Below are 27,579 nucleotides of genomic sequence, written 5' to 3' on the forward strand. Positions count from 1 at the left end.
CAGAAAGATCTCTTCACATTTTTGTGTTTTTTACTTTAGTCAACCCGTTTGAGAATTGGATAAGTACCAGTCAACGTGTCTGGTACTTATCCAATTCCTCAGCTAGCTTCATTTCTTTGCCATTCTGGGTTGTTATGTTGATAACACCGATCTTGAACTATGGTGATGTTGAGTTGGGGTGTGTTTCAGGATTTGTTCCAGTAGCTGACTTTTCGCTGTTCACCATAGGCAAAAACAACTTATTTTTGCCAGGGTGAACTTGTTTAACCGGGCAATGCCCCAGCCAGCATTAAATTTTGTCATGTTGTACCATCATTTTATATTGTGGTTTAAAATCAATAAGAATACAATTTGCTCGGCTAAATCCCAAATTGCCAGCCTATCCTCATTCCAGGTAGATACCTAATGAATGACAGTCACAAAAAATAATTATTATCATGCTCTATAGGTGGGTATTCTTGTGTTTTCAATGAATAAACAACCACTAGAGCAACTCTCATTATAGCCAACTCAGTGGAACCAAAGAATAATTGAAGCTTTCCTACTCTATATCCTTTTGAGGAGTATCAATGGTATACCAAGCAAGTTTATTACAGTGCTATTCATCATCATCATCATCAAATTCCCGATATGTATCCTCAAGGTGTGTACAGGATATGATAGTACTGCATGTAAAAGTTACACCATTACTAACTTCCTATCTACAATTTTCCTCCAAATCAATCAGTTACCTGTCAAGACTTCAACATTATCAGATCCTATATTTCTATCTTCTAAGGCACTTTTTATTGTATCAATCCACCTATATCTTGTTCTTCCTCTGAGTCTTTTTCCTGCCGACCTGGCAAAAAACAATTATTTTGCTAGTCTTTCCTCTCCCATTCTGTTTAAGTGACCATACCACCTGAGATTAGCTCTGCTAACACATTCCTGGATGCTGACAATGTCAAGTTCTTTCCTAATATCCTCGTTTTTAACATGATATTGCCATTGATGTCATCTGTTCACACCTATAATCTTTCTCAGGACTCTCATATCTGCAGTCTCTAGTCTTTGGTCAAGTGTTTTACTTCTGACCCAGCTCTCAGATCCATAAGTTAAAACTGGTTTGAACACTGTCTTGTATACAGCTAATTTAGTGTTCCAACGAATTTCTCTCTTATTCCATATGAATTTATTCAATTGACTTCCCACCATAGCAGCTTTGCTGATTCTGTTGTCTATTTCTATCTTTAATTTACCATCTTCACTAAAAATCGTGCCTAAGTAGCTGAAATGTTTTACTTGTTCCACAGGTTCTCCATTCACAACACAGTTGATATTTTCAATGCTTCTGCCTATTTTCATTGTCTTTGTCTTGTTATTGCTGACCTTCATGCCCAATCTATTACAAGAGTTATTCAATTTAGTCAGGGCTTGCAGACTTGTAGCAGATTTATTTAGAAGTACAACATCATCTGCATAGAGTAAAGAGCCGAAATTAACATCTCCAATTTGGATATCAGGTTTAACAGAGGGGATAATGTACATCCTTGTCTGATACCAGATTTAATTAAACCATCTCCTGTACTTCATTCAATTGTAACTGCTGACTTACAACTCAAAATAAAGGCTAACATTCAATGCTATTCACTAAGTGAGAAACCACTGTACAATATAGTAATTTACGTTCATATTCAGTGGAATTGTATTTCAAAATAATAAATATCTTCACTGATGTATAGTTAATTTCAAATCTATAGGATTTCTGTAATATGTATCGACATAATTCAGCATTAGTTTGTATTTAATCTTCTTCTCCCTTCTAGGTGTTAGGCCCACTGGCCTGTTACAGATATATAATTTGTACCCGTTCTGAGGATAAGGTGACTAGCCCTACGCCTCCTGGTATATAATAACATATATATTCAGGTGAATGGTTATTAGAAGATTTTAAATACCACTATTAACAGGACTTTTCCATGTAATATATGTAACACTATGTCCATACACTTTGCTGTAACTTATTTTCTTGGCATTATCCTGACTATATGCAAACAAAAATTGGAATAATATCCATCCATAGTTAATGCAATTTTATTTGCTGTTTGGCATATATATAAATGTAAAAAAAAAAAAAAAAAAAAACCAGCTAACGCCATTTTATTCCCGTATACGGGGAGTAGGCGAGGCCATTTAACCCTATCTAACTTTTGGAGACTGAGTGGGCAGTTCAATCTCCACTGGTACCAATCAGAGATAGATGGCCCAAGGCTATCACTAATTAAGCGGTCCTCAGTGAAGAGAGACGGCTCAAATGTGCTGCCATCTCGTGGTCCCTAACCCTAACACAATATAATATATTTAATGTCTGAAATAATGTGGGTTCTACGGTCAATTTTCTTGAGTTTACAGGACGAAAAACCCGAGTTTCCGGGAGGAAAAACCTGCTTGCCCGTGCCAGAGATCGACTAACTCAGGAACCGGTCGAAAAAAGGCTTAGAAAAATTTCCTCTAGTCGCCGACTAGACTCGAAACCAAGTCTTCCTTCATGCGGCCAAGCGCCGTGGTTGGCAAACGCCACATCCACTGAGCTACACAGGCTCTAGATACCTACCTGTCTGTCCAAAGTAAGATAATTTACATGTGCATGGAATCTCATAAACACCAGGTAACATCAAGGGTGAGAATTTATCCTAAGGAGAAGGTAATAAGTTGTAAATTTGGTTGATAGGTTTGCAAGTAGTGGCAAAATTGTATTTCTTCATAATTTTAGAAAGACGTTCTGCAATATATATATATATATATATATATATATATATATATATATTGCAAGTTAGTGCATCTAATGCGTTCTGTAAAACAGACGCATTAATCGAATCAGAAAAAACACACGTATAAACCACAGTGAAAATTATTTAATTGTAAATATTTCATCCTAAGTATCTTAGGACATCATCAGTACAGTATTTAAACAAAATTAGGAATAACATACAGTTAGGGCGCATGATTACAATAGAATCTCATGAAAACGTGCATAACGTGGGAAGTAGAAAAAAAAAACGTTAATTATTTAACACAATTTTTGTATGATAATTTCCCATACTTTAGGAATAGTAAGAACGTCATTGCGGTTTAGGTTTGGTCTGTGTAGTAGGGCTTCAGAACTTTCTTTGTATAAGCGTTCATGTTTAAATAAAGATCTATGTAAAAGTTTAGCCTTTTCCCAATGGATCCTATGGTTTGGATTTTCAATTCCGTGTTGAGAGAGGCCAGATTTCTGCGGTTTAAGAAAACGAATGTCGTCTTGATGTTCCGAGATGCGTTTCTGAACAGACCTACCTGTCTGTCCAAAGTAAGATAATTTACATGTGCATGGAATCTCATAAACACCAGGTAACATCAAGGGTGAGAATTTATCCTTAGGAGAAGGTAATAAGTTGTAAATTTGGTTGATAGGTTTGCAAGTAGTGGCAAAATTGTATTTCTTCATAATTTTATAAAGACGTTCTGAGATGCCTTTAACGTAAGGTATGGGAATCCTATGCACTTCTTCCTGTCTGGTTTGATGTATGCAGAAGTGACTGATGATTTTTTGAGTTGTTTTGGGATTATATCCATTTAGGATGGCTGTATTTTTGATAACTGCTAATTCCTGGTTTAAAGATTCTTCAGAAGAGCAGAATTTGTGTGCTCTGGAAACTAGTGATTTAATAATGCCAGATTTCTGAGATGGATGATGAGCAGAAGAATTGTGAATGTAGCGACCTGAGAATGTAGGCTTGCGAAAGACGGACGTGGCGATGGAACCGTCTTCTTTTCTTTGGATGTGTAAATCCAAAAAAGAGATACCTTGTGGAGATTCTTTTTGTAACGTAAAGTTGATGCGATGATGAAGAAGGTTAATTTTGTCTAGAAACAGTTGTAATTCAGGTTCGGGATGATTCCAGACTGCAAATACATCATCGACATATCTTAGCCAAATTTTTGGTTTGGGTTCAAAAGTGAATATTTTTTCCTCAAGGTGTTCTAGAAACAAATTTGCTAGGTTTGGTGATAAAGGAGATCCAATTGCTGTTCCTTCCTCTTGCTTGTAAATTTGACCTTTCCAGGTGAAGTAACCTGATGCAATAACAAACTTGAACAATTCAACTATATCAGACGGAAATTTTTGAGTTAGTAATTCTATTGTTTCTTTATGGGGAATGTTTGTGAAGAGGGAGACAATGTCGAAGCTGATTAACAAGTCAGTTTTTGATAGTTGAATGTCTTTAATTTTTGTGTGAAACTCAGTAGAATTTTTGATTGAAGAGACTGAGTGGCCTATGTGAGGGCGGAGAAGGTTAGATAAGAATTTATGGCTTACCTAAGCTACACAAAACTAATGTTCCACTTAGACCCGTCGTAGACTGTATCAGCTGTCCAACGTACAAGTTATCAAGATTCTTATCTAACCTTCTCCGCCCTCACATAGGCCACTCAGTCTCGTCAATCATAAATTCTACTGAGTTTCACACAAAAATTAAAGACATTCAACTATCAAAAACTGACTTGTTAATCAGCTTCGACATTGTCTTCCTCTTCACAAACATTCCCCATAAAGAAACAATAGAATTACTAACTCAAAAATTTCCGTCTGATATAGTTGAATTGTTCAAGTTTGTTATTGCATCAGATTACTTCACCTGGAAAGGTCAAATTTACAAGCAAGAGGAAGGAACAGCAATGGGATCTCCTTTATCACCAAACCCAGCAAATTTGTTTCTAGAACACCTTGAGGAAAAAATATTCACTTTTGAACCCAAACCAAAAATTTGGCTAAGATATGTTGATGACGTATTTGCAGTCTGGAATCATCCCGAACCTGAATTACAACTGTTTCTAGACAAAATTAACCTTCTTCATCATCGCATCAACTTTACGTTACAAAAAGAATCTCCACAAGGTATCTCTTTTTTGGATTTACACATCCAAAGAAAAGAAGACGGTTCCATCGCCACGTCCGTCTTTCGCAAGCCTACATTCTCAGGTCGCTACATTCACAATTCTTCTGCTCATCATCCATCTCAGAAATCTGGCATTATTAAATCACTAGTTTCCAGAGCACACAAATTCTGCTCTTCTGAAGAATCTTTAAACCAGGAATTAGAAGTTATCAAAAATACAGCCATCCTAAATGGATATAATCCCAAAACAACTCAAAAAATCATCAGTCACTTCTGCATACATCAAACCAGACAGGAAGAAGTGCATAGGATTCCCATACCTTACGTTAAAGGCATCTCAGAACGTCTTTCTAAAATTATGAAGAAATACAATTTTGCCACTACTTGCAAACCTATCAACCAAATTTACAACTTATTACCTTCTCCTAAGGATAAATTCTCACCCTTGATGTTACCTGGTGTTTATGAGATTCCATGCACATGTAAATTATCTTACTTTGGACAGACAGGTAGGTCTGTTCAGAAACGCATCTCGGAACATCAAGACCACATTCGTTTTCTTAAACCGCAGAAATCTGGCCTCTCTCAACACGGAATTGAAAATCCAAACCATAGGATCCATTGGGAAAAGGCTAAACTTTTACATAGATCTTTATTTAAACATGAACGTTTATACAAAGAAAGTTCTGAAGCCCTACTACACAGACCAAACCTAAACCGCAATGACGTTCTTACTATTCCTAAAGTATGGGAAATTATCATACAAAAATTGTGTTAAATAATTAACGTTTTTTTTTTTCTACTTCCCACGTTATGCACGTTTTCATGAGATTCTATTGTAATCATGCGCCCTAACTGTATGTTATTCCTAATTTTGTTTAAATACTGTACTGATGATGTCCTAAGATACTTAGGATGAAATATTTACAATTAAATAATTTTCACTGTGGTTTATACGTGTGTTTTTTCTGATTCGATTAATGCGTCTGTTTTACAGAACGCATTAGATGCACTAACTTGCAATATATATATATATATATATATATTTATATATATATTGCAGAACGTCTTTCTAAAATTATGAAGAAATACAATTTTGCCACTACTTGCAAACCTATCAACCAAATTTACAACTTATTACCTTCTCCTAAGGATAAATTCTCACCCTTGATGTTACCTGGTGTTTATGAGATTCCATGCTCATGCAAATTATCTTACTTTGGACAGACAGGTAGGTCTGTTCAGAAACGCATCTCGGAACATCAAGACCACATTCGTCTTCTTAAACAGCAGAAATCTGGCCTCTCTCAACACTGAATTGAAAATCCAAACCATAGGATCCATTGGGAAAAGGCTAAACTTTTACATAGATCTTTATTTAAACACGAACGTTTATACAAAGAAAGTTCTGAAGCCCTACTACACAGACCAAACCTAAACCACAACGTTCTTCCTATTCCTAAAGTATGGGAAATTATCATACAAAATTGTGTTAAGTAATTAACGTTTTTTTTTTTTTTTTCTCCTACTTCCCACGTTATGCACGTTTTCATGAGATTCTATTGTAATCATGCGCCCTAACTGTATGTTATTCCTAATTTTGTTTAAATACTGTACTGATGATGTCCTAAGATACTTAGGATGAAATATTTACAATTAAATAATTTTCACTGTGGTTTATACGTGTGTTTTTTCTAATTATGAACGCACCACAGGTTTCGTTATTTAAAAAAGCATTAATCGAAACTGCACTAATCGAATATAATAACCTATGGGAAAAAAGTATAATTCGTTCCTCAAATTTCGTTTCTGAACCTTATTTTATAAAAGAATTAAGGTATGTCTCAGGGCCTAGTTAAAGGAAAACCATGAAGCTGAAAGACAATAAAACATATTCAGAGTATAAATTTTATTATTCTACTTCTTAACAAAGAATTGAGCTAACGTAGTTTGGCGGGCATTCTGTTTCTTTTTTTCATACAACTGACGGTATGATCCTATTGCCTCTTCTACTTTTCTGCAAATTTTACTGCTTCTCTCTTCATTAGAGGCTGACCCTAAGCAGCAATGCTGCTTAAAAACTTCGATTGTACAAAAAATATTTTCAAATTGTTTCTGCGACATCTCTTTTGGCCGACTATTAGTGGTTAAATTTTCTTCATATTTTTTGGTATCCTCCTGCTGTGCATCTAAATTTAGCAGGTCGGAATCACTCAATTCTTCAGAATGAGATTTAATTAACTCTTGGACATTATCAGTGAAGGGGGGTGTACGAAGGACGTACGAATTGGTTACCAACACACGAAATTATGTGCTTTATAGATAAAATTTCCCAACTGTTATACAAGCAAAATAGTTACCACTTTAAAAACTACAATGATCATAAAAGAGAAGTTAATTTTCTGACATGTAATAATAAACACTCATTCCACAATACGGATTGATTATTATCAGAATGGATTCTTCTTTTTGTGACACGAACAGAAGTGTCGAATGGTCTCGAATCTGTGGGCGTATTATAGCAGACAACATAAATTTTGGCAGTAAAAATTTGGAGCATAGTGTACATGGAAGTAGTGTAGTATGCCATTAAAAATAACTTTGTAAAATGTTGTAAATCAGTAACTAATTATTTCATCCTGGCAAGTGATTTTTTAAAATAGTTAGCCATAAAAATGTATAGATAGAAAATTTTTAAAATCTGTAACATTTATTTTTAAGATGTATATAGGCACACTAATCAAATTTGGGTATTGAAAAAAAATGATGCACTAAGGGCACATGAATTGAGGAATTACTGTATAGATAGATATAGGTATTTTTTTTTTTTTTTACAATAGTCTTCATATTATTATTACACAGACTTCTCCAGAGAACAAGGATATCAGTTTGTCATACCAGGAATAAGGAGACAGTATTGTATGGAAATTCAATAAGAGGTATACTTTTATGAGAACGTGACAAAAGCATTTTTCCCAGCTGCACAGACCAAGGATATTATTGAAGCTGTTAATTTGCAGAAGAGAAAAGTGATAGAGTTGATTTGCTTAGGCTGGCACAAATTATTTGAAAAGTGAGAAATATGAGAGAGGATATGAAAGAACTGTTGAAAGAAGCAAAAATGAAGAGTGAGAAAGTAAAGACCGAGGCTGCTGCCCTGTGAGATAAGATAAAATTGAGAAGGTGGCCCATAAATGAGAAAATTGTGCAGAAGGAATACACTGCAGTTATATGCTTGATTGAATCCATTTGAATAGTTCTGGAGTTAGATGTTTGGAGAAAATTGTTGTGCAGTGACAGGTTGGAAAAGCAAAATCAGAGAAACTAGGAATATAAGGAGAGATGTGTATGTGTCTAAGCATCTGGAACAAATGAGTCTGAGTGCTAAAATGATTGTGAAGAGATTGTAAAATGATTGTGCAGTTTTCCAGGATACAGATTTGATGGATTAGTAATGAGATTATGAAAGGGTGACTGTGAGCCCAAAGGAATATTGAAATACATGTACAAATGTCAGAAGTATCAAAAATAAAGAAGAGGAGTTTCGGTATTGGTCATAGATTTGGCCCAAAATTATCGCAATCAGTGAGAGCTGATTAACGGAAAACGATGTCGTTACAGGGATAGAATGTATGGGATACTGCAATCTAATTTAAATTATACTACACATACTTTATCAATATATATATATATATATATATATATATATAAGATGTGACAAATTCCTAGAATAGCCTTGTACTATTGCATGTATGACAAGTCAAGGAGAAAGTGACTGCATGTTTGGATAGGTCTGTGCTACCAAGTAGTTTTTCTATATTTCAGTATTTTCTGTAAGGATAAAAAAATCAGAACTCCCTGGTGGACACAGGAAGTTAAAGAGGCAGTGAAGGAAAAGAAGAAAGCATATCAAAAGTTCCTGTCAAATAAGTCAGCTTGTGCTCTTAGAGAATACAGAGACAAATGTAAAAAAGCTAAACACTGTATAAAACTAGCTAAACAAAAGTCGTGGGAGGACTTTGGCAAGAATATAGAAAATAAATATCAAGAAGGTGGCAAAATATTCTGGAGGTTGTTGAAGAAGCTTAAGAATGGAGGAAAGAGTGCTGTAAAAGGAGTTAGAGATGATAAAGGTGACAAGAAAAAGATATCCCCTTGAAATATGGAGTAATTACTTGGAAAAACTGCTAAATGAAACAAGCAGTGATGACAGCATAGTGGTAAAAAACACTGACCAGGTATGCAGTCAGGAATATATATCCATACTTGAAGTAGAAAAAGCCATCAAAGGCTTGAAATGTGGAAAGGCAGCAGGAGTAGATGATATTCGACCAGAAATGCTGAAGTATGGTGGTATAAGTCTTAGTGGCTGCCCTGCATAGTTCAGAAAGCCTGGACAGAGGGAAGAATTCCCAATAATTGGAGTAGAGCTCTAATAGTACCCATATATAAAAAAGGGAAATAAAACTGAATGTGAGAATTACAGAGGTATTTCCCTACTGAGTGTTCCTGGCAAGATCTATGCAAGTATACTTGAGAAACGGTTGAGATGAATTGTGGAAGAAAAGCTTGGTGAAGAACAAGCTGGATTCAGGCCAAATAGAGGCTGTCAGGATCAGATCTTCACTTTACGACAAATAGTTGAGAAAGCATGGGAATATAACAAAGTTCTGTATTTAAGTTTTGTCGATTTGGAAAAGGCATATGACAAGGTGCCAAGAGAGAAGCTATTCAATACGCTGCAGTTATATGGTGTCAATGGGGCATTATATCAAGCAATACTTAGTCTTTATTTGAGTTGTAAGTCAGCAGTTAGAATTGAAGGAAGTACAGGAAGATGGTTTAATGTTAAATCTGGTGTGAGACAAGGATGTACATTATCCCCTCTGTTATTCATTATCTATATGAATCACATTATGAAGGAAAGTGGTATTAAACATGATATCAAAATTGGAGATGTTAATGTCAGCTCTTTGCTTTATGCGGATGATGTTATACTTCTAAATAAATCCACTACAAGTCTGCAAGATTCTCTGACTAAATTGAATAGCTGCTGTAATAGATATGGTATGAAAGTCAGCAATAAAAAGACAAAGAGACAATGAAAATCGGCAGAATCATTGAAAATATCAACTGTGTTGTGAATGGAGAACCTGTGGAACAAGTAAAACATTTCAGCTATTTAGGCACGATTTTTACTGAAGATGGTAAATTAAATATAGAAATAGACAACAGAATCAGCAAAGCTGGTATGGTGGGAAGTCAACTGAATAAATTCATATGGAATAAGAGAGAAATTACTCGGAACATTAAATTAGCTGTATACAAGACAGTGTTCAAACCAGTTTTAACTTATGGATCTGAGAGCTGGGTCAGAAGTAAAACACTTGACCAAAGACTAGAGACAGCAGATATGAGAGTCCTGAGAAAGATTAGAGGCGTGAACAGATGGCATCAATGGCAATATCATATTAAAAACGAGGATATTAGGAAAGAACTTGACATTGTCAGCATCCAGGAATGCGTTAGCAGAACTAATCTCAGGTGGTATGGTCACTTAAACAGAATGGGCGAGGAAAGATTAGCAAAACAAGTGTTCTCTGCCAGGTTGGCAGCAAAACGACCCAGAGGAAGACCAAGATATAGGTGGATTGATACGGTACAAAGTGCCTTAGACGATAGAAATATAAGATCTGATAATGTTGGAGTCTTGACAAGTAACAGACTGATTTGGAGGAAAATTGTAGATAGGAAATTAATAATGATGTAATTTTTTTCATGTAGTACTATCATATCCTGTACACCCCTTGAGGGTACGTGGCAGGAATTTGATGATGATGATGATGATTAATTAGATTTTATTTAACTTTTTTTTATATAATATTTTTATTCTGTATAAAGTGAAACTAAATATTTTGTATTTTACTGATTGGTGGGTTCCCTAATTTCTGTTTATTTATTAAAATTTTATTAATCTTTTATTTTTCTAACTTAAATACCACAGACTCTGTAGATGGGAAGTGTAATAAGGTGGTTAGGGAGTAAGTGCACCAAATTTAATTTGTAACTTTTCACCATCATCCTATACACACAAGACAAGGCCTGAAAATAACATCCTATACTTTTTATTTAGGAAGATCTCATCTGTTTTTGTCTTCTTTATTCTAGTAGTAAGACTTACACGTTGGTTAGACATAACTGGTAATTAATTTACGGAATTAACAACGCATATAAAGTATATTAATTAAAGATAACTTTAATGAATCACTTCTATATTTCGGAAATGTCACATTGCCATCTTCCAGAACATAAAGATATGGTATGTGTACTAAGGAACTAACAAAGCAAATGAGGAAGAAAGTAAGAAACTAATTTTGTTCCTAAAGTCCTAATGGTGCCCTCTTGCGGGCTAATTTGGTAGTCTTGGCAGTTGGGCTGAAGTTCTCATAATGAAAGTCTCCCAAATTTGGGGCAGTTTCATGCACCCAATTTGTTCAGGTTAGGAATGATTTTTAGAGCTGCTGAAGATTCTTTGAATAATCTTTCGTATTTAAACTTGCTGCGATGGATTATTTTTGTTTTCTTCCAACGAATTTTATGGTGGGTATCTAAGGCATGGTCTGCCAGCCCAGAGCGGCTGTACTGGTGAAACCGGATGTAGTCTTGCGGTGTTCTGAAATCCTGATATTTGTTGTTCTGCCTGTTTGGCCAAAGTAGGACAATTTGCAGCTGCAAGGGACCTGGTATACACCAGGTAGGTCTAGGGGAAGTGGTTGGTCTTTGGTAGAGCGGATAAGGGATGCCAACTTTTTATATGGTCTGTAACAGGAAGTAAGGTCATATTTTTTGAGGATATTAGTTATTTTTTCAAAGGTGCCCTGGATGTAGGGGATAGTGATAGACTTGGTGTAGTCTTTATTGTGGAGGGGGGGGAGAAGGGTTGTGGTTTACAGGTTTTAGTATTTTTTTGAGGTTATAGCCATTGGCTAAGAAAGTGTTGAGGATGTGGTTTAGTTCCATAGTCAGGGCCTTGTCATCTGAGCAGATTAATTTTGCCCTGTTATATAGTGTTTTTATCACCCCATATTGATGTGAGGGGGGGGGGATTGCTGGTGAATGTATCTGCCAGTGTGGGTGGGTTTTCTGTAAACAGAGAAAACTAAAGATCCATCAAGCTGGCGGTAATTAAAGTGTCTAGGAAGGGGAGGGTGTTGTTTTCCTCTTTTTCTAAGGTGAACTGGACTCTGGGATGTTGGTTGTTTAAGTGTGTTAGGAAGGAGTGGAGTGTGTCTGAGCCATGTGGCCAAATAGCAAACACATCATCCACATAACGAAGCCAAATAGTGGGTTTTTGTGGGGCGGAGTTTAAGGCTTTCCCTTCAAATGTCTCCATAAAGAAATTGGCCAAGGGTGGGGAAAGTGGTGAACCCATGGCTGTCCCCTCTATCTGTTTGTAGAACTTTCCTTGCCAAATGAAATAGCCTGAGTTCATTGTGAACTGAAATAGGGCTGAGATATCAGGAGGAAACTTGGCTTGGATGAGCTCAAGGGTTTCTTTGAGTGGGACATTAGTGAATAGGGAGGAGACGTCAAAACTGACCATTATGTCAGTGTGTTGGAGTGCGAGGTTTTTCTATACTGGCTTTAAAGTGGGCCGAGTTTTTTATGTGTGATGGTGTGTTGCCAGTGTAGTGTGCGAGCGTTTTGGCTAAATGTTTGGCTAATTTATATGTGGGGGAATCAATGCCATCCACTATGGGACGCAAGGGCACATTTAGTTTATGTATTTTTGGGAGTCCATATAATCGGGGGGGGGTCTAGAGTTATAAGGTTTAAGTTTGTTGGTGACTTCCACAGGCCAAGAAGTGACTTTCTTAAGGAGTCTGTGGATAGTTCTAATCTGAGAGCTGGTCGGATTATATTCAATGGGGAGGTAAGTAGTACGGTCTCGTATTAAAGAATTTAGCTTACCTTTGTAGTCTTTTTGATTGAGTACCACAGTAGTGGCGCTTCCCTTATCAGCTTTGGTGATTACTATTTTTTTGTTGTTTTTTAATTCTTGTAGGGCTGTATATTCATTTTTGGATAAGTTGGATTTTGGAGGTTTGGCTTTAGTGAGAACACCGACTACATCCAGTCTCACGTTGTTGGCGATATGGTTAGGCAGTTTCTTTATGGAGACATTTGAAGAGAAAGCCTTAAACTCCGCCCCACAAAAACCCACTATTTGGCTTCGTTATGTGGATGATGTGTTTGCTATTTGGCCACATGGCTCAGACACACTCCACTCCTTCCTAACACACTTAAACAATCAACATCCCAGAGTCCAGTTCACCTTAGAAAAAGAGGAAAACAACACCCTCCCCTTCCTAGACACTTTAATTACCCGCCAGCTTGATGGATCTTTAGTTTTCTCTGTTTACAGAAAACCCACCCACACTGGCAGATACATTCACCAGCAATCCCCCCCCCCCGCCCTCACAACAATATGGGGTGATAAAAACACTATATAACAGGGCAAAATTAATCTGCTCAGATGACAAGGCCCTGACTATGGAACTAAACCACATCCTTAACCCAAAAAAATCCAAAAAATACTAAAACCTGTAAACCACAACCCTCCTCCCCCCCCCTCTACAATAAAGACTACACCAAGTCTATCATTATCCCCTACATCTAGGGCACCTCTGAAAAAATAACTAATATCCTCAAAAAACATGACCTTACTTCCTGTTACAGACCATATAAAAAGTTGGCATCCCTTATCTTCTCTACCAAAGACCAACCACTTCCCCTAGACCTACCTGGTGTATACCAGGTCCCTTGCAGCTGCAAATTGTCCTACTTTGGCCAAACAGGCAGAACAACAAATATCAGGATTTCAGAACACCGCAAGACTACATCCGATTTCACCAGTACAGCCGCTCTGGGCTGGCAGACCATGCCTTAGATACCCACCATAAAATTCGTTGGAAGAAAACAAAAATAATCCATCGCAGCAAGTTTAAATACGAAAGATTATTCAAAGAATCTTCAGCAGCTCTAAAAAACGTTCCTAACCTGAACAAATTTGGGTGCATGAAACTGCCCCAAATTTGGGAGACTTTCATTATGAGAACTTCAGCCCAACTGCCAAGACTACCAAATTAGCCCGCAAGAGGGGGCACCATTAGGACTTTAGGAACAAAATTAGTTCTTACTTTCTTCCTCATTTGCTTTGTTAGTTCCTTAGTGCACATACCATATCTTTATGTTCCTGAAGATGGCAATGTGACATTGCTGAAATATAGAAGTGATTCATTAAAGTTATCTTTAATTAATATACTTTATATGCGTTGTTAATTCCGTAAATTAATTACCAGTTTTGTCTTCTTTGTCTCAGTAATGCCAATTATGTCAATGTGGTACTTTCCCAATTCTTCTGCAAGTTCAATTTTCTTTCCATTAATACTCCTTATATTGATGGTTCCTATCTTCAGTTCTTTTAATATTGGGTTTATTCTTCTTCTTCTAGATGTTGAGTTGGTATGAAAACAGCAGGGTCCTCGTTTAACTGGGCAACACCCAAGCTAACATGAAATCTCATCATGTTGTACCATCACATGCATTTGTGGTTTAAGCCAATAGAGAGTACAATTTGGTTGGCTAAGTTCCAAATTGCCAGCCCATCCTTGTTTGTTCAGTACCCAATAAATATCTATTAACAGGGTGCACCACACAAAAGCGAGGATTGGACATTAAGTCAGAAAGCCCAGTCTGTTCTCTGCATCCCTATAAGGCAATGTGGAGGTCTCCTTCCAGTTATTTGGCTTAGGTAACCCTGGAGGAATTTTTTTTGGTGGGGAGAAAACACCAAATTTTCACCGATAGAGGGTAACAGGAGTATGACAGTCGGCATTGAAAACTTATTTATTCATATACAGAAAACCCGTTACATATCACTACAGTAATTGTTCAGCATGTCTGCTAGCACAAGCAATTACACATGCTGCAAGCAGGTGAAAACACTGTTTCTAGAAGCGTCAAGCAACTTCGCAGCAAACGGTATCTTTTAAACCTGCTAAGGAAGATGGACTGCTCAGATACACTCAGACTTGAAATAGCCCCACAACCAAAAGCGCACTTATGTCAAGTCTGGGGAGGACTGAGGAGGAATATGCAGAGTTGCAATTATAGCTGATGAGAAATTGCTTTACAGGAGTGCAATATGAGGTGGTGTCCTGTCCTGAATTAACCCTTTTTTCCCTGCAAGTACAGTGCCATGTTTTTACACATAGCAGTTGCAAGTAGCACTGTGCATTTACTGAGCACGTACAGCCTCTTGTTGCACATGGCTCTTCATAGAACAAGGGACCAACAATGACAGATGCAGTGAAGCTGCATGAAACATGAGTTGCATTGAATGCAACAACTCCTTTGTGTAGATGTGTGGATGTCCTGCTCCCAAATTCAAAGATTATGAGTATTAACTTGTTCCATGCAATGAAAAATGCATTTCGTCTGTCCAGAAGATACTGTACAGCCATTGTGGATCTTCTGCGATTTTAGAGGACTATCGTGACTTTTGTCAAAGCCTACATTATGAATTCCTCCCGCTTAGTGATATCACGTAGCAACAGCTGGTGAAGAGCTTGTATGGACACAAGTTTAACAGACCATGAAGGATATGGAATACAGACGTTTTCGATATGGCCACGATTCTTGAAGTTTCCTTGTGCACTGCTTGCACTGCTTGTTGATTGGGTCACTTGGGCATTCATTTATGATACCACAGCACTGGTATGGGCTTCGGATAACATGGGTCTGCTGGTGTGAAGGTGATCTGACAAACTTCCAGTTTCCTTGAAGCATCATATTAGAGACTGTAGTCTGGCAGGAGTAATAGAACCTTGACCTTTCTTCATTCTTTTCTGCATTTGAAACTTTTGTTAAGCTTCCACTGCCGATTGGCCACTTACATAAAACAGCTTCACTAATAATGCATTATCCACCAATGTCAGATCACAGCAACAAACCTTTCTTCATACAAAACAATTCTGTTCACACTGCCAAATGGGAATTCACGTGTGTTCATTACTAGCTGCCAGTGGTACATCCTGCACTTTATAGGACTCTCATTTGCATGTATCTCACAAATGAGGTGTGTGGTACAGTGCTCTCTATCGGTCAAAATTTGAACTACATTTTTTCCCTGCAAAAAAAAAAAAAAAAAAAAAAAAAAAAAAAAAAAAAAAAAAAAAAAATCCTCCTCCTTGTGATTCACTTTTGTGCAAACTGCACTCTAATATACCAATTTTTCCCAAGTTTTATGAATTATTGTAATATTTACAAATTTATGGAATTCCTTTTGTGTGTGTGTGTGTATACAGGGTGATTTCAGAACTCTTGGGCCAAACTTTAAGGGGGGGACAGAACACACCTAAAAAGCACTTTTTGTCACACAATGCATGGTCCGAACTCAAACGGTGAAGCACTAGGGATTAGCAACTACTGTGTCAGGAAATGAAGAAACACAAGAATGGCAAAGAAGATTTGAAACAATTACAGAAACTGCTCAAAAGAGTGACCACCAACATTAATGCAGGCTTCACACATTCAACGTAGTGATTGGCATACATTGGCGAAAACACCAGGCATTTTTCGTACAGTGGCAGCTGCAATAGAAATCCTGCCAATAAGGTCCTCATTGGAATTGATGGTGCTATCGTAGATCAGGCTTTTCATATGGCGCCATAGGAAAAAGTCCAGACATGAGAGATCGGGCGATTGTGGCGGCCAAGCGATGGGACCACCCTGACTAATCCATCGTCCTGGAAATGTTGCATCCAAGGCATTCTGAAATGGAGTGGCGCTCCATCGTGTTGGAACCACATACGTGTTTGAACGTTTGCTGGAACAGGGTTCATTCTGGCAACACCTCTTATAAAAATACGAGGTATGTTCTCCCATTCAGTTGTGCTGGCAGAAGGTATGGGCCAATCAAATGGTCATGTAGGATTCCAGCCCAAACATTTATGGAGAAATGCCACTAGTATGAATGTGAACGTGTGGCATGCGGATTTCTGCTCGCACACACATGATAATTGTGGATGTTAAAAATGCCCTCATGTGTACAGTAAATAAGACACGTGCATTAAAGTCCGGCTGCACTGTGGTCTACTGCAGGAACCACTGTGCAAAATCCACACGAGGCAAGGCATGCATTGTAGGGGTATAATTGTTTGTCTCATAGAACTTCCCACACCATCGATCGGGGCACAAGTATAGCATGGGAAATTGCTCACATGCTACATTCAGGACGATCTGCAACCCTACGTAGAATTTCCTCTGTAACACGTGACATCCTCACACTCCTTGCACGCCCAGTATCCTGGAGCCTATTTTGCACAGATACTGGTGCAATCACTGAAAGATTTTACAATTAGGCACGCGTGTCGCTCTCGGTACAGTCTTTGGGCTTCCCTTGCATTCCAGTCTGCAGCTCCGTAAATGAAATGCATATCAGCCTTCTGATTTGCGAAAGAATCCATCCTTTTAGCACTCCACGGTAGAAATAACAACTGCAAAAACCAGCGCTTATAAGTGTTCACTGGAAAGTGCCCTCTATTGCTTCACCGCTTGAGTCCAGACCATGCATTGTATGACGAAAAGTGCTTGTTTAGGTGTGTTCTATCACCCATTAAAGTTTGGCCAAAGAGTTCTGAATCACCTTGTGTATGTATGTGTGTGTGTGTATATATATATATATATATATATATATATATATATATATATATATCTGCAAGCAGTTTAAAAGCATTTATCATATATTTCATATATCAGATATCAATGCCTTATGCAACCATAATTAGCTTTGATTTCAAATGAAATTAAAATCCTTAGGTAGCAGAAGCAACAACTAATTTGAAATGTTATCCAAGAATGGAAGAGGGTATTAAGTTTTTTGGAGGGTGATGAGGCTATGGATGATGTTTGTGATGTTGACATGAAAATAGCCCAAAAAAATCTAATTAGTCTCTAGCGATTTGATCATCAAAAGTATGGGAGTAGGGGGTGTGGAATCTCTCTCTTTCTCGAAATAAACAGGTTGTGTTTTGGTATCACTGAAGTTCGCTATCCCCACCCCACTGAAATGGTAAGATCAGTGTTTATGACATCAGTTATGGAAAATCATGAAGCCTGAATCATTTGGGAACTATAATGTTTGATACAAAGAGGAATGGAGTATTCTTACGCCAGCCAAACAACGGATACAATTTAAGGTTGCCAGAGATAGTTGTAATCCTGGGATAGCCCGAGAGAATCTGAAGAGAGGAAACTAAGGGACCCAGTTGGTCCCTTAGTTTGTTGCAAAGAGTAGATCATAAAATGGTGAACTGGGAAGGAGGACTGATCAAATGTCCTACAACTGTGAAGAGCAACAATATGAATTCCTCAAATTTTTTCCATGGCTTGTACTGAAGGGAACTGTAGAACAGGAGTGGCAGAATCCACAATGGTAATCACCACCTGGAGACCCACCAATTAATTAATTGGTGGGTCTCCAGGTGGTTTCCTTATTGGTCACAGTGTGAACAGGATTTACAGTCAAGTTTGTTATTGGGTCGTTTTTCTTTGAAGAAATCCATCAAACTGGACACATGACCTGCATAGTCACAGCTGCACATTATTGAAATATGCTGAGCAGTTTCATCATCCCACAATTGCAGCAGAGAGGGTGCCTGAAGACCACAGTGTTGATTGATCATCCAGATTGATCTTGTAGCATGTCAGCTCTACGTATCACATCATTTTATGAAATGAGCAAAATATACACCATCAAATCACTGACTCTAAATCATTTCACAATCACATACCATCTAGTTTGCATCAGTGGAATTTTCTGCTGCTCACAGCATCATATTTCCCTTATTGGGCCTTTTTGAACTTTTTTTGGGGGGGGGGGGATATCAAAATCTCTTCCACATGATCGGGTTAGGGTACCCACCAAGTTTAATGATATTTTGTCTACTGATTCTCTCTCTTTAGTGTCTCCTATGTGGTTGGGCTTAGTATTGTTTGTTATTTGTTTATATGTTACATTAGTTTTTTTTGTAATCCCTGAAGATGTCTCACTGACTGAGAAGAAATATAGGAAGAATTAAATTCTGTTTTTAATCCTTTCTGAGTACTGTATACAATCCATTAAGCCTCCAACATGATGATCTCTCTCTACAGATTACTCAGAATAGGGAATATTTAATTTTAAACACATTGTGTGTGTGTGTGTGAGCGCGCGCATTATATACATGCTGAGTAGCCACTTTATTAGGAACAGCATTTAATAACAAGTCAATTGACCACTCCTTTTTTTTTTTTTTTTTTTGCCTTAAGAATAGACTGTATTCCCTGAGGCACAGATTCAACTAAGAATCTGGAACGTTCCTCTGGCACAATGGCAATTGTTGCAGATTGGATGGTGTTATGTTCACAAAATAGTATTTATGAACATAACACACAAAATATAGGCTATATTACATTTTCAAACAGTATGCCACAGTGTCAATTATCATTTTATTGGCCTGAACTCAAGTGCATAATAACTTACACCAAAGCTATATCTTATAGGAGGAAAAAAAATCCTATTAATACTTTTAACACAGCAAAAAGGGAGGTCTAATCAATAATTTCACATAAAAGTTTTTTATATTAAATTTAAGATCCTAGATTGCTACAGTGCTAGTTATAATTCATAATGAACTTTAGAACTACAGAGGTACAACCATAATGCCACCTTTAAACCTTCTGCAAAATTAAAGACTATAATAAATTTAGTTTAATCCTTTACCCAAGTGTAAGCAAACAAAGTTTGCACCTGAAAATATCTTCAGGACTAAGGTAAGGTGGTACATCCCTTGGCAAATAAACTTCCAACAAAATTAAAGACTTTATTCAATTCTTTGCCAGGTTGGCAGGAAAAAGACCCAGCGGAAGACCAAGATATAGGTTGATTGATAAAAGATATAAGATCTGATAATCTTGGAGTCTTGACAAGTAAGATTTATTTGGAAGAAAATCGTAGATAGGAAGTTAACAATGATGTAAGTTTTTTCATGTAGTACTATCATATCTTGTACACTCCTTGAGGGTACATGTCAGGAATTTGATGATGATGATAGTATCTGTTCATTACATCACACCAAAATGTAGTATGGAAACAAATTTAAAGAGGCTTGTGAAATTCTCATCATCTACCCTAATCTTAATAATAATGCTAGTTTAAAAATTACAAGAATGTCAATGGCACATATTCTACCCACATAACCTTCTGTTAAGAATTCATTATAAATTATAGTAATCTTGGTACTTGGTATAACATACAAGCACGTCTGTTAAATTATTGATTAGGATTCCAGTATTGCTGTATTAAAATTAATTTGTTCTCTGACAACGAACAAGATTTGGCTTCGATATACGTTTTTTTTACCCTCACTAGAGATCAGGACAGTAAAAGAATCGTTAAACACTTTGGCATACTGTTTAAAATGTAATATAGCCTGTCTTTGTATATATATGTATACTCCAGATGATAATAATATGAAGGTCGAAAAGTTAGGAAATTAAAGTTATTATTCTTAAAATGGTTGTAGTCTCCATAATTTATTGAAATGAATGGTGACTGCCATGTAACATTAAAGAAAGGATAAATATATTCTGGAGCAAACAAATTTTCTCCCCTCTACATATATTTCTCAATGAAAACACTTGTCCTACTCATGTTAAAGTATCCAAGGTACAGTTATACCCCGAGTTACGTATCACGCGACTTAAATAAATTTGCAGTTACATAATAAATCTACTAGCGTGTATGAACACTTTTGCAGCTTTGTGCAGGTGCATCTTTGACAACCTTATTGCAGTACAGTAGTAGATGCCTCGCGCGGTTAGCTAAGTCACTTGTTATCACTACTAGTTTTGTTGTTTTTTACCCATAAAATGGAATGCAAATGCAAAACCAAATGCACTGGTAATAAATCTAAAAAACGAAGGTCTGCAATTACTTCAGAAGAAAAGTTGAAAATAATTCTTATGTATGCAGGCGGAAAATTCTATCAACAATAGCTCGTGAAATAAATCAATCTATTTCGACAGCGTGAATATAATAATGAAGGATAAAGTTCACAGGGGTGCTTAAGGGTCAAAGCTGTATAACTGAGAGGAGACCTCCACATAGCCTTTAAAGGAATGCGGAGAACCGACCAGGGCTTCTGACCTAATGTCCAATCCTCACCTTCTCGTGGTGCAGCCTGTTGGGTATCTACTTTGATACTGAACGAACGAGGATGGGCTGGCAATTTGGGATTTAGCCGACCAAAATTGTATTCTTATTGGTTAAACCAAAATAAAAAATGATGGTACAACATGACAAAATTTCATGCCGGCTGAGGCGTCGCCCGGTTAAACAAGGCCCCCGTTGTTTTCGCCAGGAAACCAGGGCGAACAGCGAAAAGTCAGCTACTGGAACAAATCTGAAAACAAACCCCAACTCAACATCACCAGAGTTAAAGATCGGTACTATCAACGTAAGAAGCCTGAATGGCAAAGAAATGGAGCTAGCTGAGAAATTAGATAAGTACCAGATCGACATAATAGGGGTGACTGAAACAAAAAAGACCAAAACTGGTGAGATCTTTCTGAGCAATAAATACGAAATGTTATATTCAGGCAATGACAATCAAGGAAAAGAAGGAGTAGCCATAGTATTCGACACAAAATACGAGGCTAATCTTCTTGAATGGCAGTCAATCTCAAGTAGAGTAATGTGGGCAAATATGAGAATGGGGAACTGGACAACGAGACTTATTTGTGCCTATGGTCCCACAGAAGGTTCTACTAAAGTAGAAGTGGAGGAATTTTTGGCGCTTTAGAAAAAGCAACTGACAAAATGAAAAAGGAAAAGTTGGTCCTTGTTGGGGATCTAAATAGCAGAGTAGGAAAACACTGTCAGACATACAAAAATATTTTGGAAAAATTTGGAGAAAAGAGCAAAGCTAATAATAATGGCAAATATCTGTTGGATTTCTGCTCAGGACATGGACTGGTTATTACTAACACGATGTTCCAACATAAAAATGTGCACAAATTCACATGGAGAGAAGAGGCTAGGAATAAGAAAAGTCTCATTGACTATGTTATTGTTGATAGTGATGTTTTCTCCCTGGTGCAGGACACCAGATTGTACAGAGGATTTGAAATTGGAAGTGATCACTATTTAGTCTTGAGCAGGATAAAATTGAATTTCATATTGAAAAGAATAACATGCAAGAAAGTTTTAAAGCGATTAAAAGTTGAGCAGCTCTCAGATGTGAACTGAAGACTAAAATACACAAAGATTATTGAAAAGAAAATGAAAGAGTTTGAGAACAGGAATCAAACCTTGGAGATTCAGTGGCAAACTCTGAAGAAAACATTGATTGATTCTACCAGTGAGGCATGTGGTGAGGTTGTGTGCAAGGATAAAAAAAATCAGAACTCCCTGGTGGACACAGGAAATTAAAGAGGCAGTGAAGGAAAAGAAGAAAGCATATCAAAAGTTCCTGGCAAATAAGTCAGCTTTTACTCTTACAGAATACAGAGACAAATGTAATAAAGCTAAACAGTGTGTAAAACTAGCTAAACAAAAGTCATGGGAGGACTTTGGCAAGAATATAGAAAATAAATATCAAGAAGGTGGCAAAATATTCTGGAGGTTGTTGAAGAAGCTATGGAATGGAGGAAAGAGTGCTGTAAAAGGAGTTAGAGATGATAAAGGTGACATGAAAACAGGAGAAAAAGGTATCCTTGAAGTATGCTGTAATTACTTTGAAAAACTGCCAAATGAAACAAGCAGTGATAACAGCACAGTGGTAAAAAACACTGACCAGGCATGCAGTCAGGAATACATATCCATACTTGAAGTAGAAAAAGCCATCAAAGGCTTGAAACGTGGAAAGGCAACAGGAGTAGATGATATTCAACCAGAAATGCTGAAGTATGGTGGTATAAAAGTCTTACAGTGGCTGCACTGCATAGTTCAGAAAGCCTGGACAGAGAGACGAATTCCCGACGATTGGAGTAGAGCTCTCATAGTACCCATACATAAAAAGGGAAATAAAACTGAATGTGAGAATTACAGAGGTATTTCCCTACTGAGTGTTCCTGGCAAGATCTATGCAAGTATACTTGAGAAACGGTTGAGAAGAATTGTGGAAGAAAAGTTTGGTGAAGAACAAGCTGGATTCAGGCCAAACAGAGGCTGTCACTATCAGATCTTCACTTTAAGACAAATAGTGGAGAAATCATATGAATATAACAAAGATCTGTATTTAAGTTTTGTCGATTTGAAAAAGGCATATGACAAGGTGCCAAGAGAGAAGCTATTCAATACGCTGCAGTTATATGGTGTCAATGGGGCATTATATCAAGCAATACTTAGTCTTTATTTGATTTGTAAGTCAGCAGTTAGAATTGAAGGAAGTACAGGAAGATGGTTTACTGTTAAATCTGGTGTGAGACAAGTATGTACATTATCTCCTCTGTTATTCATTATCTATATGGATCACATTATGAAGGAAAGTGGTATTAAACCTGATATCAAAATTGGAGATGTTAATGTTAGCTCTTTGCTTTATGCGGATGATGTTATACTTCTAAATAAATCCACTTGAAGTCTGCAAGATTCTATGACTAAATTGAATAACTGTTGTAATAGATATGGTATGAAGGTCAGCAATAAAAAGACAAAGACAATGAAAATAGGCAGAATCATTGAAAATGTCAACTGTGTTGTGAATTTAGAACCTGTGGAACAAGTAAAACATTTCAGCTACTTAGGCACGATTTTTACTGAAGATGGTAAATTAAATATAGAAATAGACAACAGAATCAGCAAAGCTGGTATGGTGGGAAGTCAACTGAATAAATTCATATGGAATAAGAGAGAAATTACTCGGAACATTAAATTAGCTGTATACAAGACAGTGTTCAAACCAGTTTTAACTTATGGATCTGAGAGCTGGGTCAGAAGTAAAACACTTGACCAAAGACTAGAGACCGCAGATATGAGAGTCCTGAGAAAGATTAGAGGCTTGAACTGATGGCATCAATGGCAATATCATATTAAAAATGAGAATATTAGGAAAGAACTTGACATTGTCAGCATCCAGGAATGCGTTAGCAGAGCTAATCTCAGGTAGTATGGTCACTTAAATAGAATGGGAGAGGAAAGATTAGCAAAACAAGCGTTCTCTGCCAGGTTGGCAGCAAAACGATCCAGAGGAAGAGCAAGATATAGGTGGATTGATACGGTACAAAGTGCCTTAGACCAGGAGTCAACTGATAATGTTGGAGTCTTGACAAGTAACAGACTGATTTGGAGGAAAATTGTAGATAGGAAGTTAGTAATGATGTAATTTTTTCATGTAGTACTGTCATATCCTGTACACCCCTTGAGGGTACATGGCAGGAATTTGATGATGATGACAAAGTTCACATTGTTGAAAGCACGAAAGGTGCGGTAGCGTTGAAGGGCACAATTATTACCAAGAAGAGGCTGGGCCCGATATCAGAGATGGAGAAATTGTTATCATCTCACTGGATCGATGATCTGACACAGAAGCCAATACAGTTAAGTTTTCTGATTATCCAGGAGAACGCAATGTCCTTATATAAGGATTTAAACTGATAATGTTGGAGTCTTGACAAGTAACAGACTGATTTGGAGGAAAATTGTAGATAGGAAGTTAGTAATGATGTAATTTTTTCATGTAGTACTGTCATATCCTGTACACCCCTTGAGGGTACATGGCAGGAATTTGATGATGATGACAAAGTTCACATTGTTGAAAGCACGAAAGGTGCGGTAGCGTTGAAGGGCACAATTATTACCAAGAAGAGGCTGGGCCCGATATCAGAGATGGAGAAATTGTTATCATCTCACTGGATCGATGATCTGACACAGAAGCCAATACCGTTAAGTTTTCTGATTATCCAGGAGAACGCAATGTCCTTATATAAGGATTTAAAAGAACAGGTCGGCTCACGGACGTGGATTTTTTTTTTTTAATCACCCCAAAAATGAAAAATATTTGATTAATGGCAAAAAAAATTAATGTAAGACAGCAGTATGAGTATGCACTGAACATTTTTTTGTATATATGTAATTTACAAATTCGATTTACATAAAATTCGAGCTACGTAAAGGTTTACGAAACGCATTACTAACTCAGGGTGCGACTGTATTTTGATATGTAGTGTTGAATTATTTTGATACTTTTGTATATTAATGACAATTATATTCTGACTGATTAGAGGCAGAAATGAGTAATGCCAGTTGTTTATATATTCTGTCAAACAGTGAAAAGTGAAAGGTAAAAATTAAAATATTTCATGTGACTTGATATTTGATAAAATATGGTATTGAAAAGGGATTGTTTTTTTTTTTTAGCCATGGTTAGAAATTCACTATGTTATTATTTTAAAAGTACTGATGTGGGAGATGCAGCTGTGTGAAAAAACAAAAAGTGCTAAAAAATTCAGAAACAGTTAATGGAAGTACTAGTGGCTTAAGTATCTTAAAAGACAGCATAAAATTAACTTATTAAAAAGTGAGGAAAAAAAAACTGATGCAAGTTCAACTGAAAATATCAATATTTAGACTAATTTAGATTCTCAATTAAAATTTGCATCAAATTTTAATTGAGAATTTAATTGTAATGTAATTGTTTGGTAATGACTTTTTCTGTTGTAGTAGAAACCACAACAATAGAAGATGGGACTTCCTTTAGTAAATTTATATACAATAATAATAGTGGAATTAGTGGAACAGCGTTATAATAAAAAAGCAGAAAATTCAACTAAATATCAATGAAGAAAAATTTTCAATTGCCAATAAAAAAACTAAAGTAGCCTATGATGATCGGAGCTCAAAGGCAAAAAAACTAAAGACCAAACAATGTATTTTCAAGAAGAAAAAATCAACAGGAAAATACTTAAAAATGGCTTTTTTGATTACCTAATGACTAGCCAACTAACAAGTGTTGATCTAAAAGGGCTTTTTTCCCACTGCTGGATTAATTTGTACAAAGATTAAATCATATTCAGGGAACCACAGCCAGGTTATGTTTTCTACATGTGCATTTTAATAAAAAGGACAGGAAATAATAAAATAATTTATAACTTATGGTGAGTTATCTATGTTTGTTATTTTCATTTCTAAAAGTTGATATTTATGTTATGAAATAATGATTTATAATTAATTATTTATTTATTTATTTATTTTTTTTTACTTCTGTAGCATTATGCACGTTTAATAAGATTCTATTGTAATCATGCACCCTAACTGTATGTTATTCCTATTATTGTTTTAAACTACTGTACTGATGATGTCCTAAGATACTTAGGATGAAATATTTACAATTGAATAATTTTCACTGTGGTTAATACGTGTGTTTCTTTTAATTATGATCGCACCACAGGTTTTTTCGTTATTTAAAAAAAAAAGATTTATAATTAATGTTCATATTATCTTTTTTCTTTAGAATAAAATTATTTTATGTTAAATAACAGTTTTGAAAGGCAAACAGCTTTTCAATATACTTTTGAAAATATAAGAAATTATCAGTATATCAGTATTTGTGAAAATTTTGCTGAATTACTGAAATAATTGAAAGGTGAATGAATTTCATGATGATACAGCATTGGTGATAAATCCCACCAAAGATATTAATAACAGACTTTTTTGGGCAGTTCAATGTGAAACCCTTTTTCAAATTATGGTAATTAAAATTTTTAAGAAATCTTTGATGATACAGTGAGTTCAAGAAGCTGCAAAATTTATTCTAGTACCTCAAAGTAACTTGGACCTTTGGGAATCACCTCTGGTTTTTCCATCCATGGGTGATATTTAAATCTTTCAGGTCGCTGAGAAAAATCTGGTAGTTTATCACTTCTTGTACTCTTTTGGCGTTCTCTTTCTCGCATATGTTCCCTTTCTCTCTCCCTTTCTCTTTCACGATCCCAACTATGGGAATCTGGAATTCTACTACTGCTCCCAGTTCTGTTTCCTAAAGAAGAAGAGGGAAATGAACAAGATATAATGGTGTACTGCTTAACTTAATGGGCAAATTCATACAAACAGAAAAAAAAAAAAAACTTACCTGAATAAAGTGTGATGCCAAATTACAAAACACAACTAAGGAAAATATTAAGTAATCAAAAGAAAGTAATTAAGTAAGAAAATAAAAAGGATACTGAAAGTTACAAAAAGCCAGTGAGCCCTTATAACTTCTTTTCATTATACAAAGGGTGGAACTCTTTTAGCCCTAACTTTTGAAAATCAGTTGGTAGCATAGCTGGTCTTCATCAGTAGCTGATTCATCTCTACAAATAATTTGAAGAAATACAAGTTTTATGTTTTTAACTCTAACTGGCATCAGACCATCACAAAAGTAATGTTGTTTTTAGCATTAAGTTTTGAAAGGATATAAAAGATAAATCACTTTCTAATTTAATAATTGAGAGGAACTAAGCTGGAAAAGGTTCCACATCCTCCATATTCAACTGATCTTGCACTCTCAGATTACCACTTATTTCGAAGTTTGCAACATTCCATTAACAAAACCATATAATACATTAG

At 36.3% G+C, this 27,579-nt stretch overlaps 1 protein-coding gene across 3 annotated transcripts in view; it reads right to left on the reverse strand.

The window, feature by feature from the left end:
- LOC150107043 (uncharacterized) overlaps window positions 1-27,579 on the reverse strand; it is a 312,429-nt gene that overhangs the window by 19,746 nt on the left and 265,104 nt on the right. For all 3 annotated transcript variants that reach the window (XM_090393400.1, XM_090393401.1, XM_090393399.1), the window contains exon 11: window positions 26,790-27,007. In XM_090393400.1, the coding sequence (XP_090249526.1) occupies window positions 26,790-27,007 (218 nt within the window). The remainder of the gene's footprint in view (window positions 1-26,789; window positions 27,008-27,579) is intronic.

Source organism: Typopeltis vanoorti, chromosome 5 (genome assembly GCF_054136105.1).
Source record: "Typopeltis vanoorti isolate ZY-2024b chromosome 5, IOZ_Tvanoo_1.0, whole genome shotgun sequence".
Lineage (NCBI taxonomy): Eukaryota > Metazoa > Arthropoda > Arachnida > Uropygi > Thelyphonidae > Typopeltis > Typopeltis vanoorti.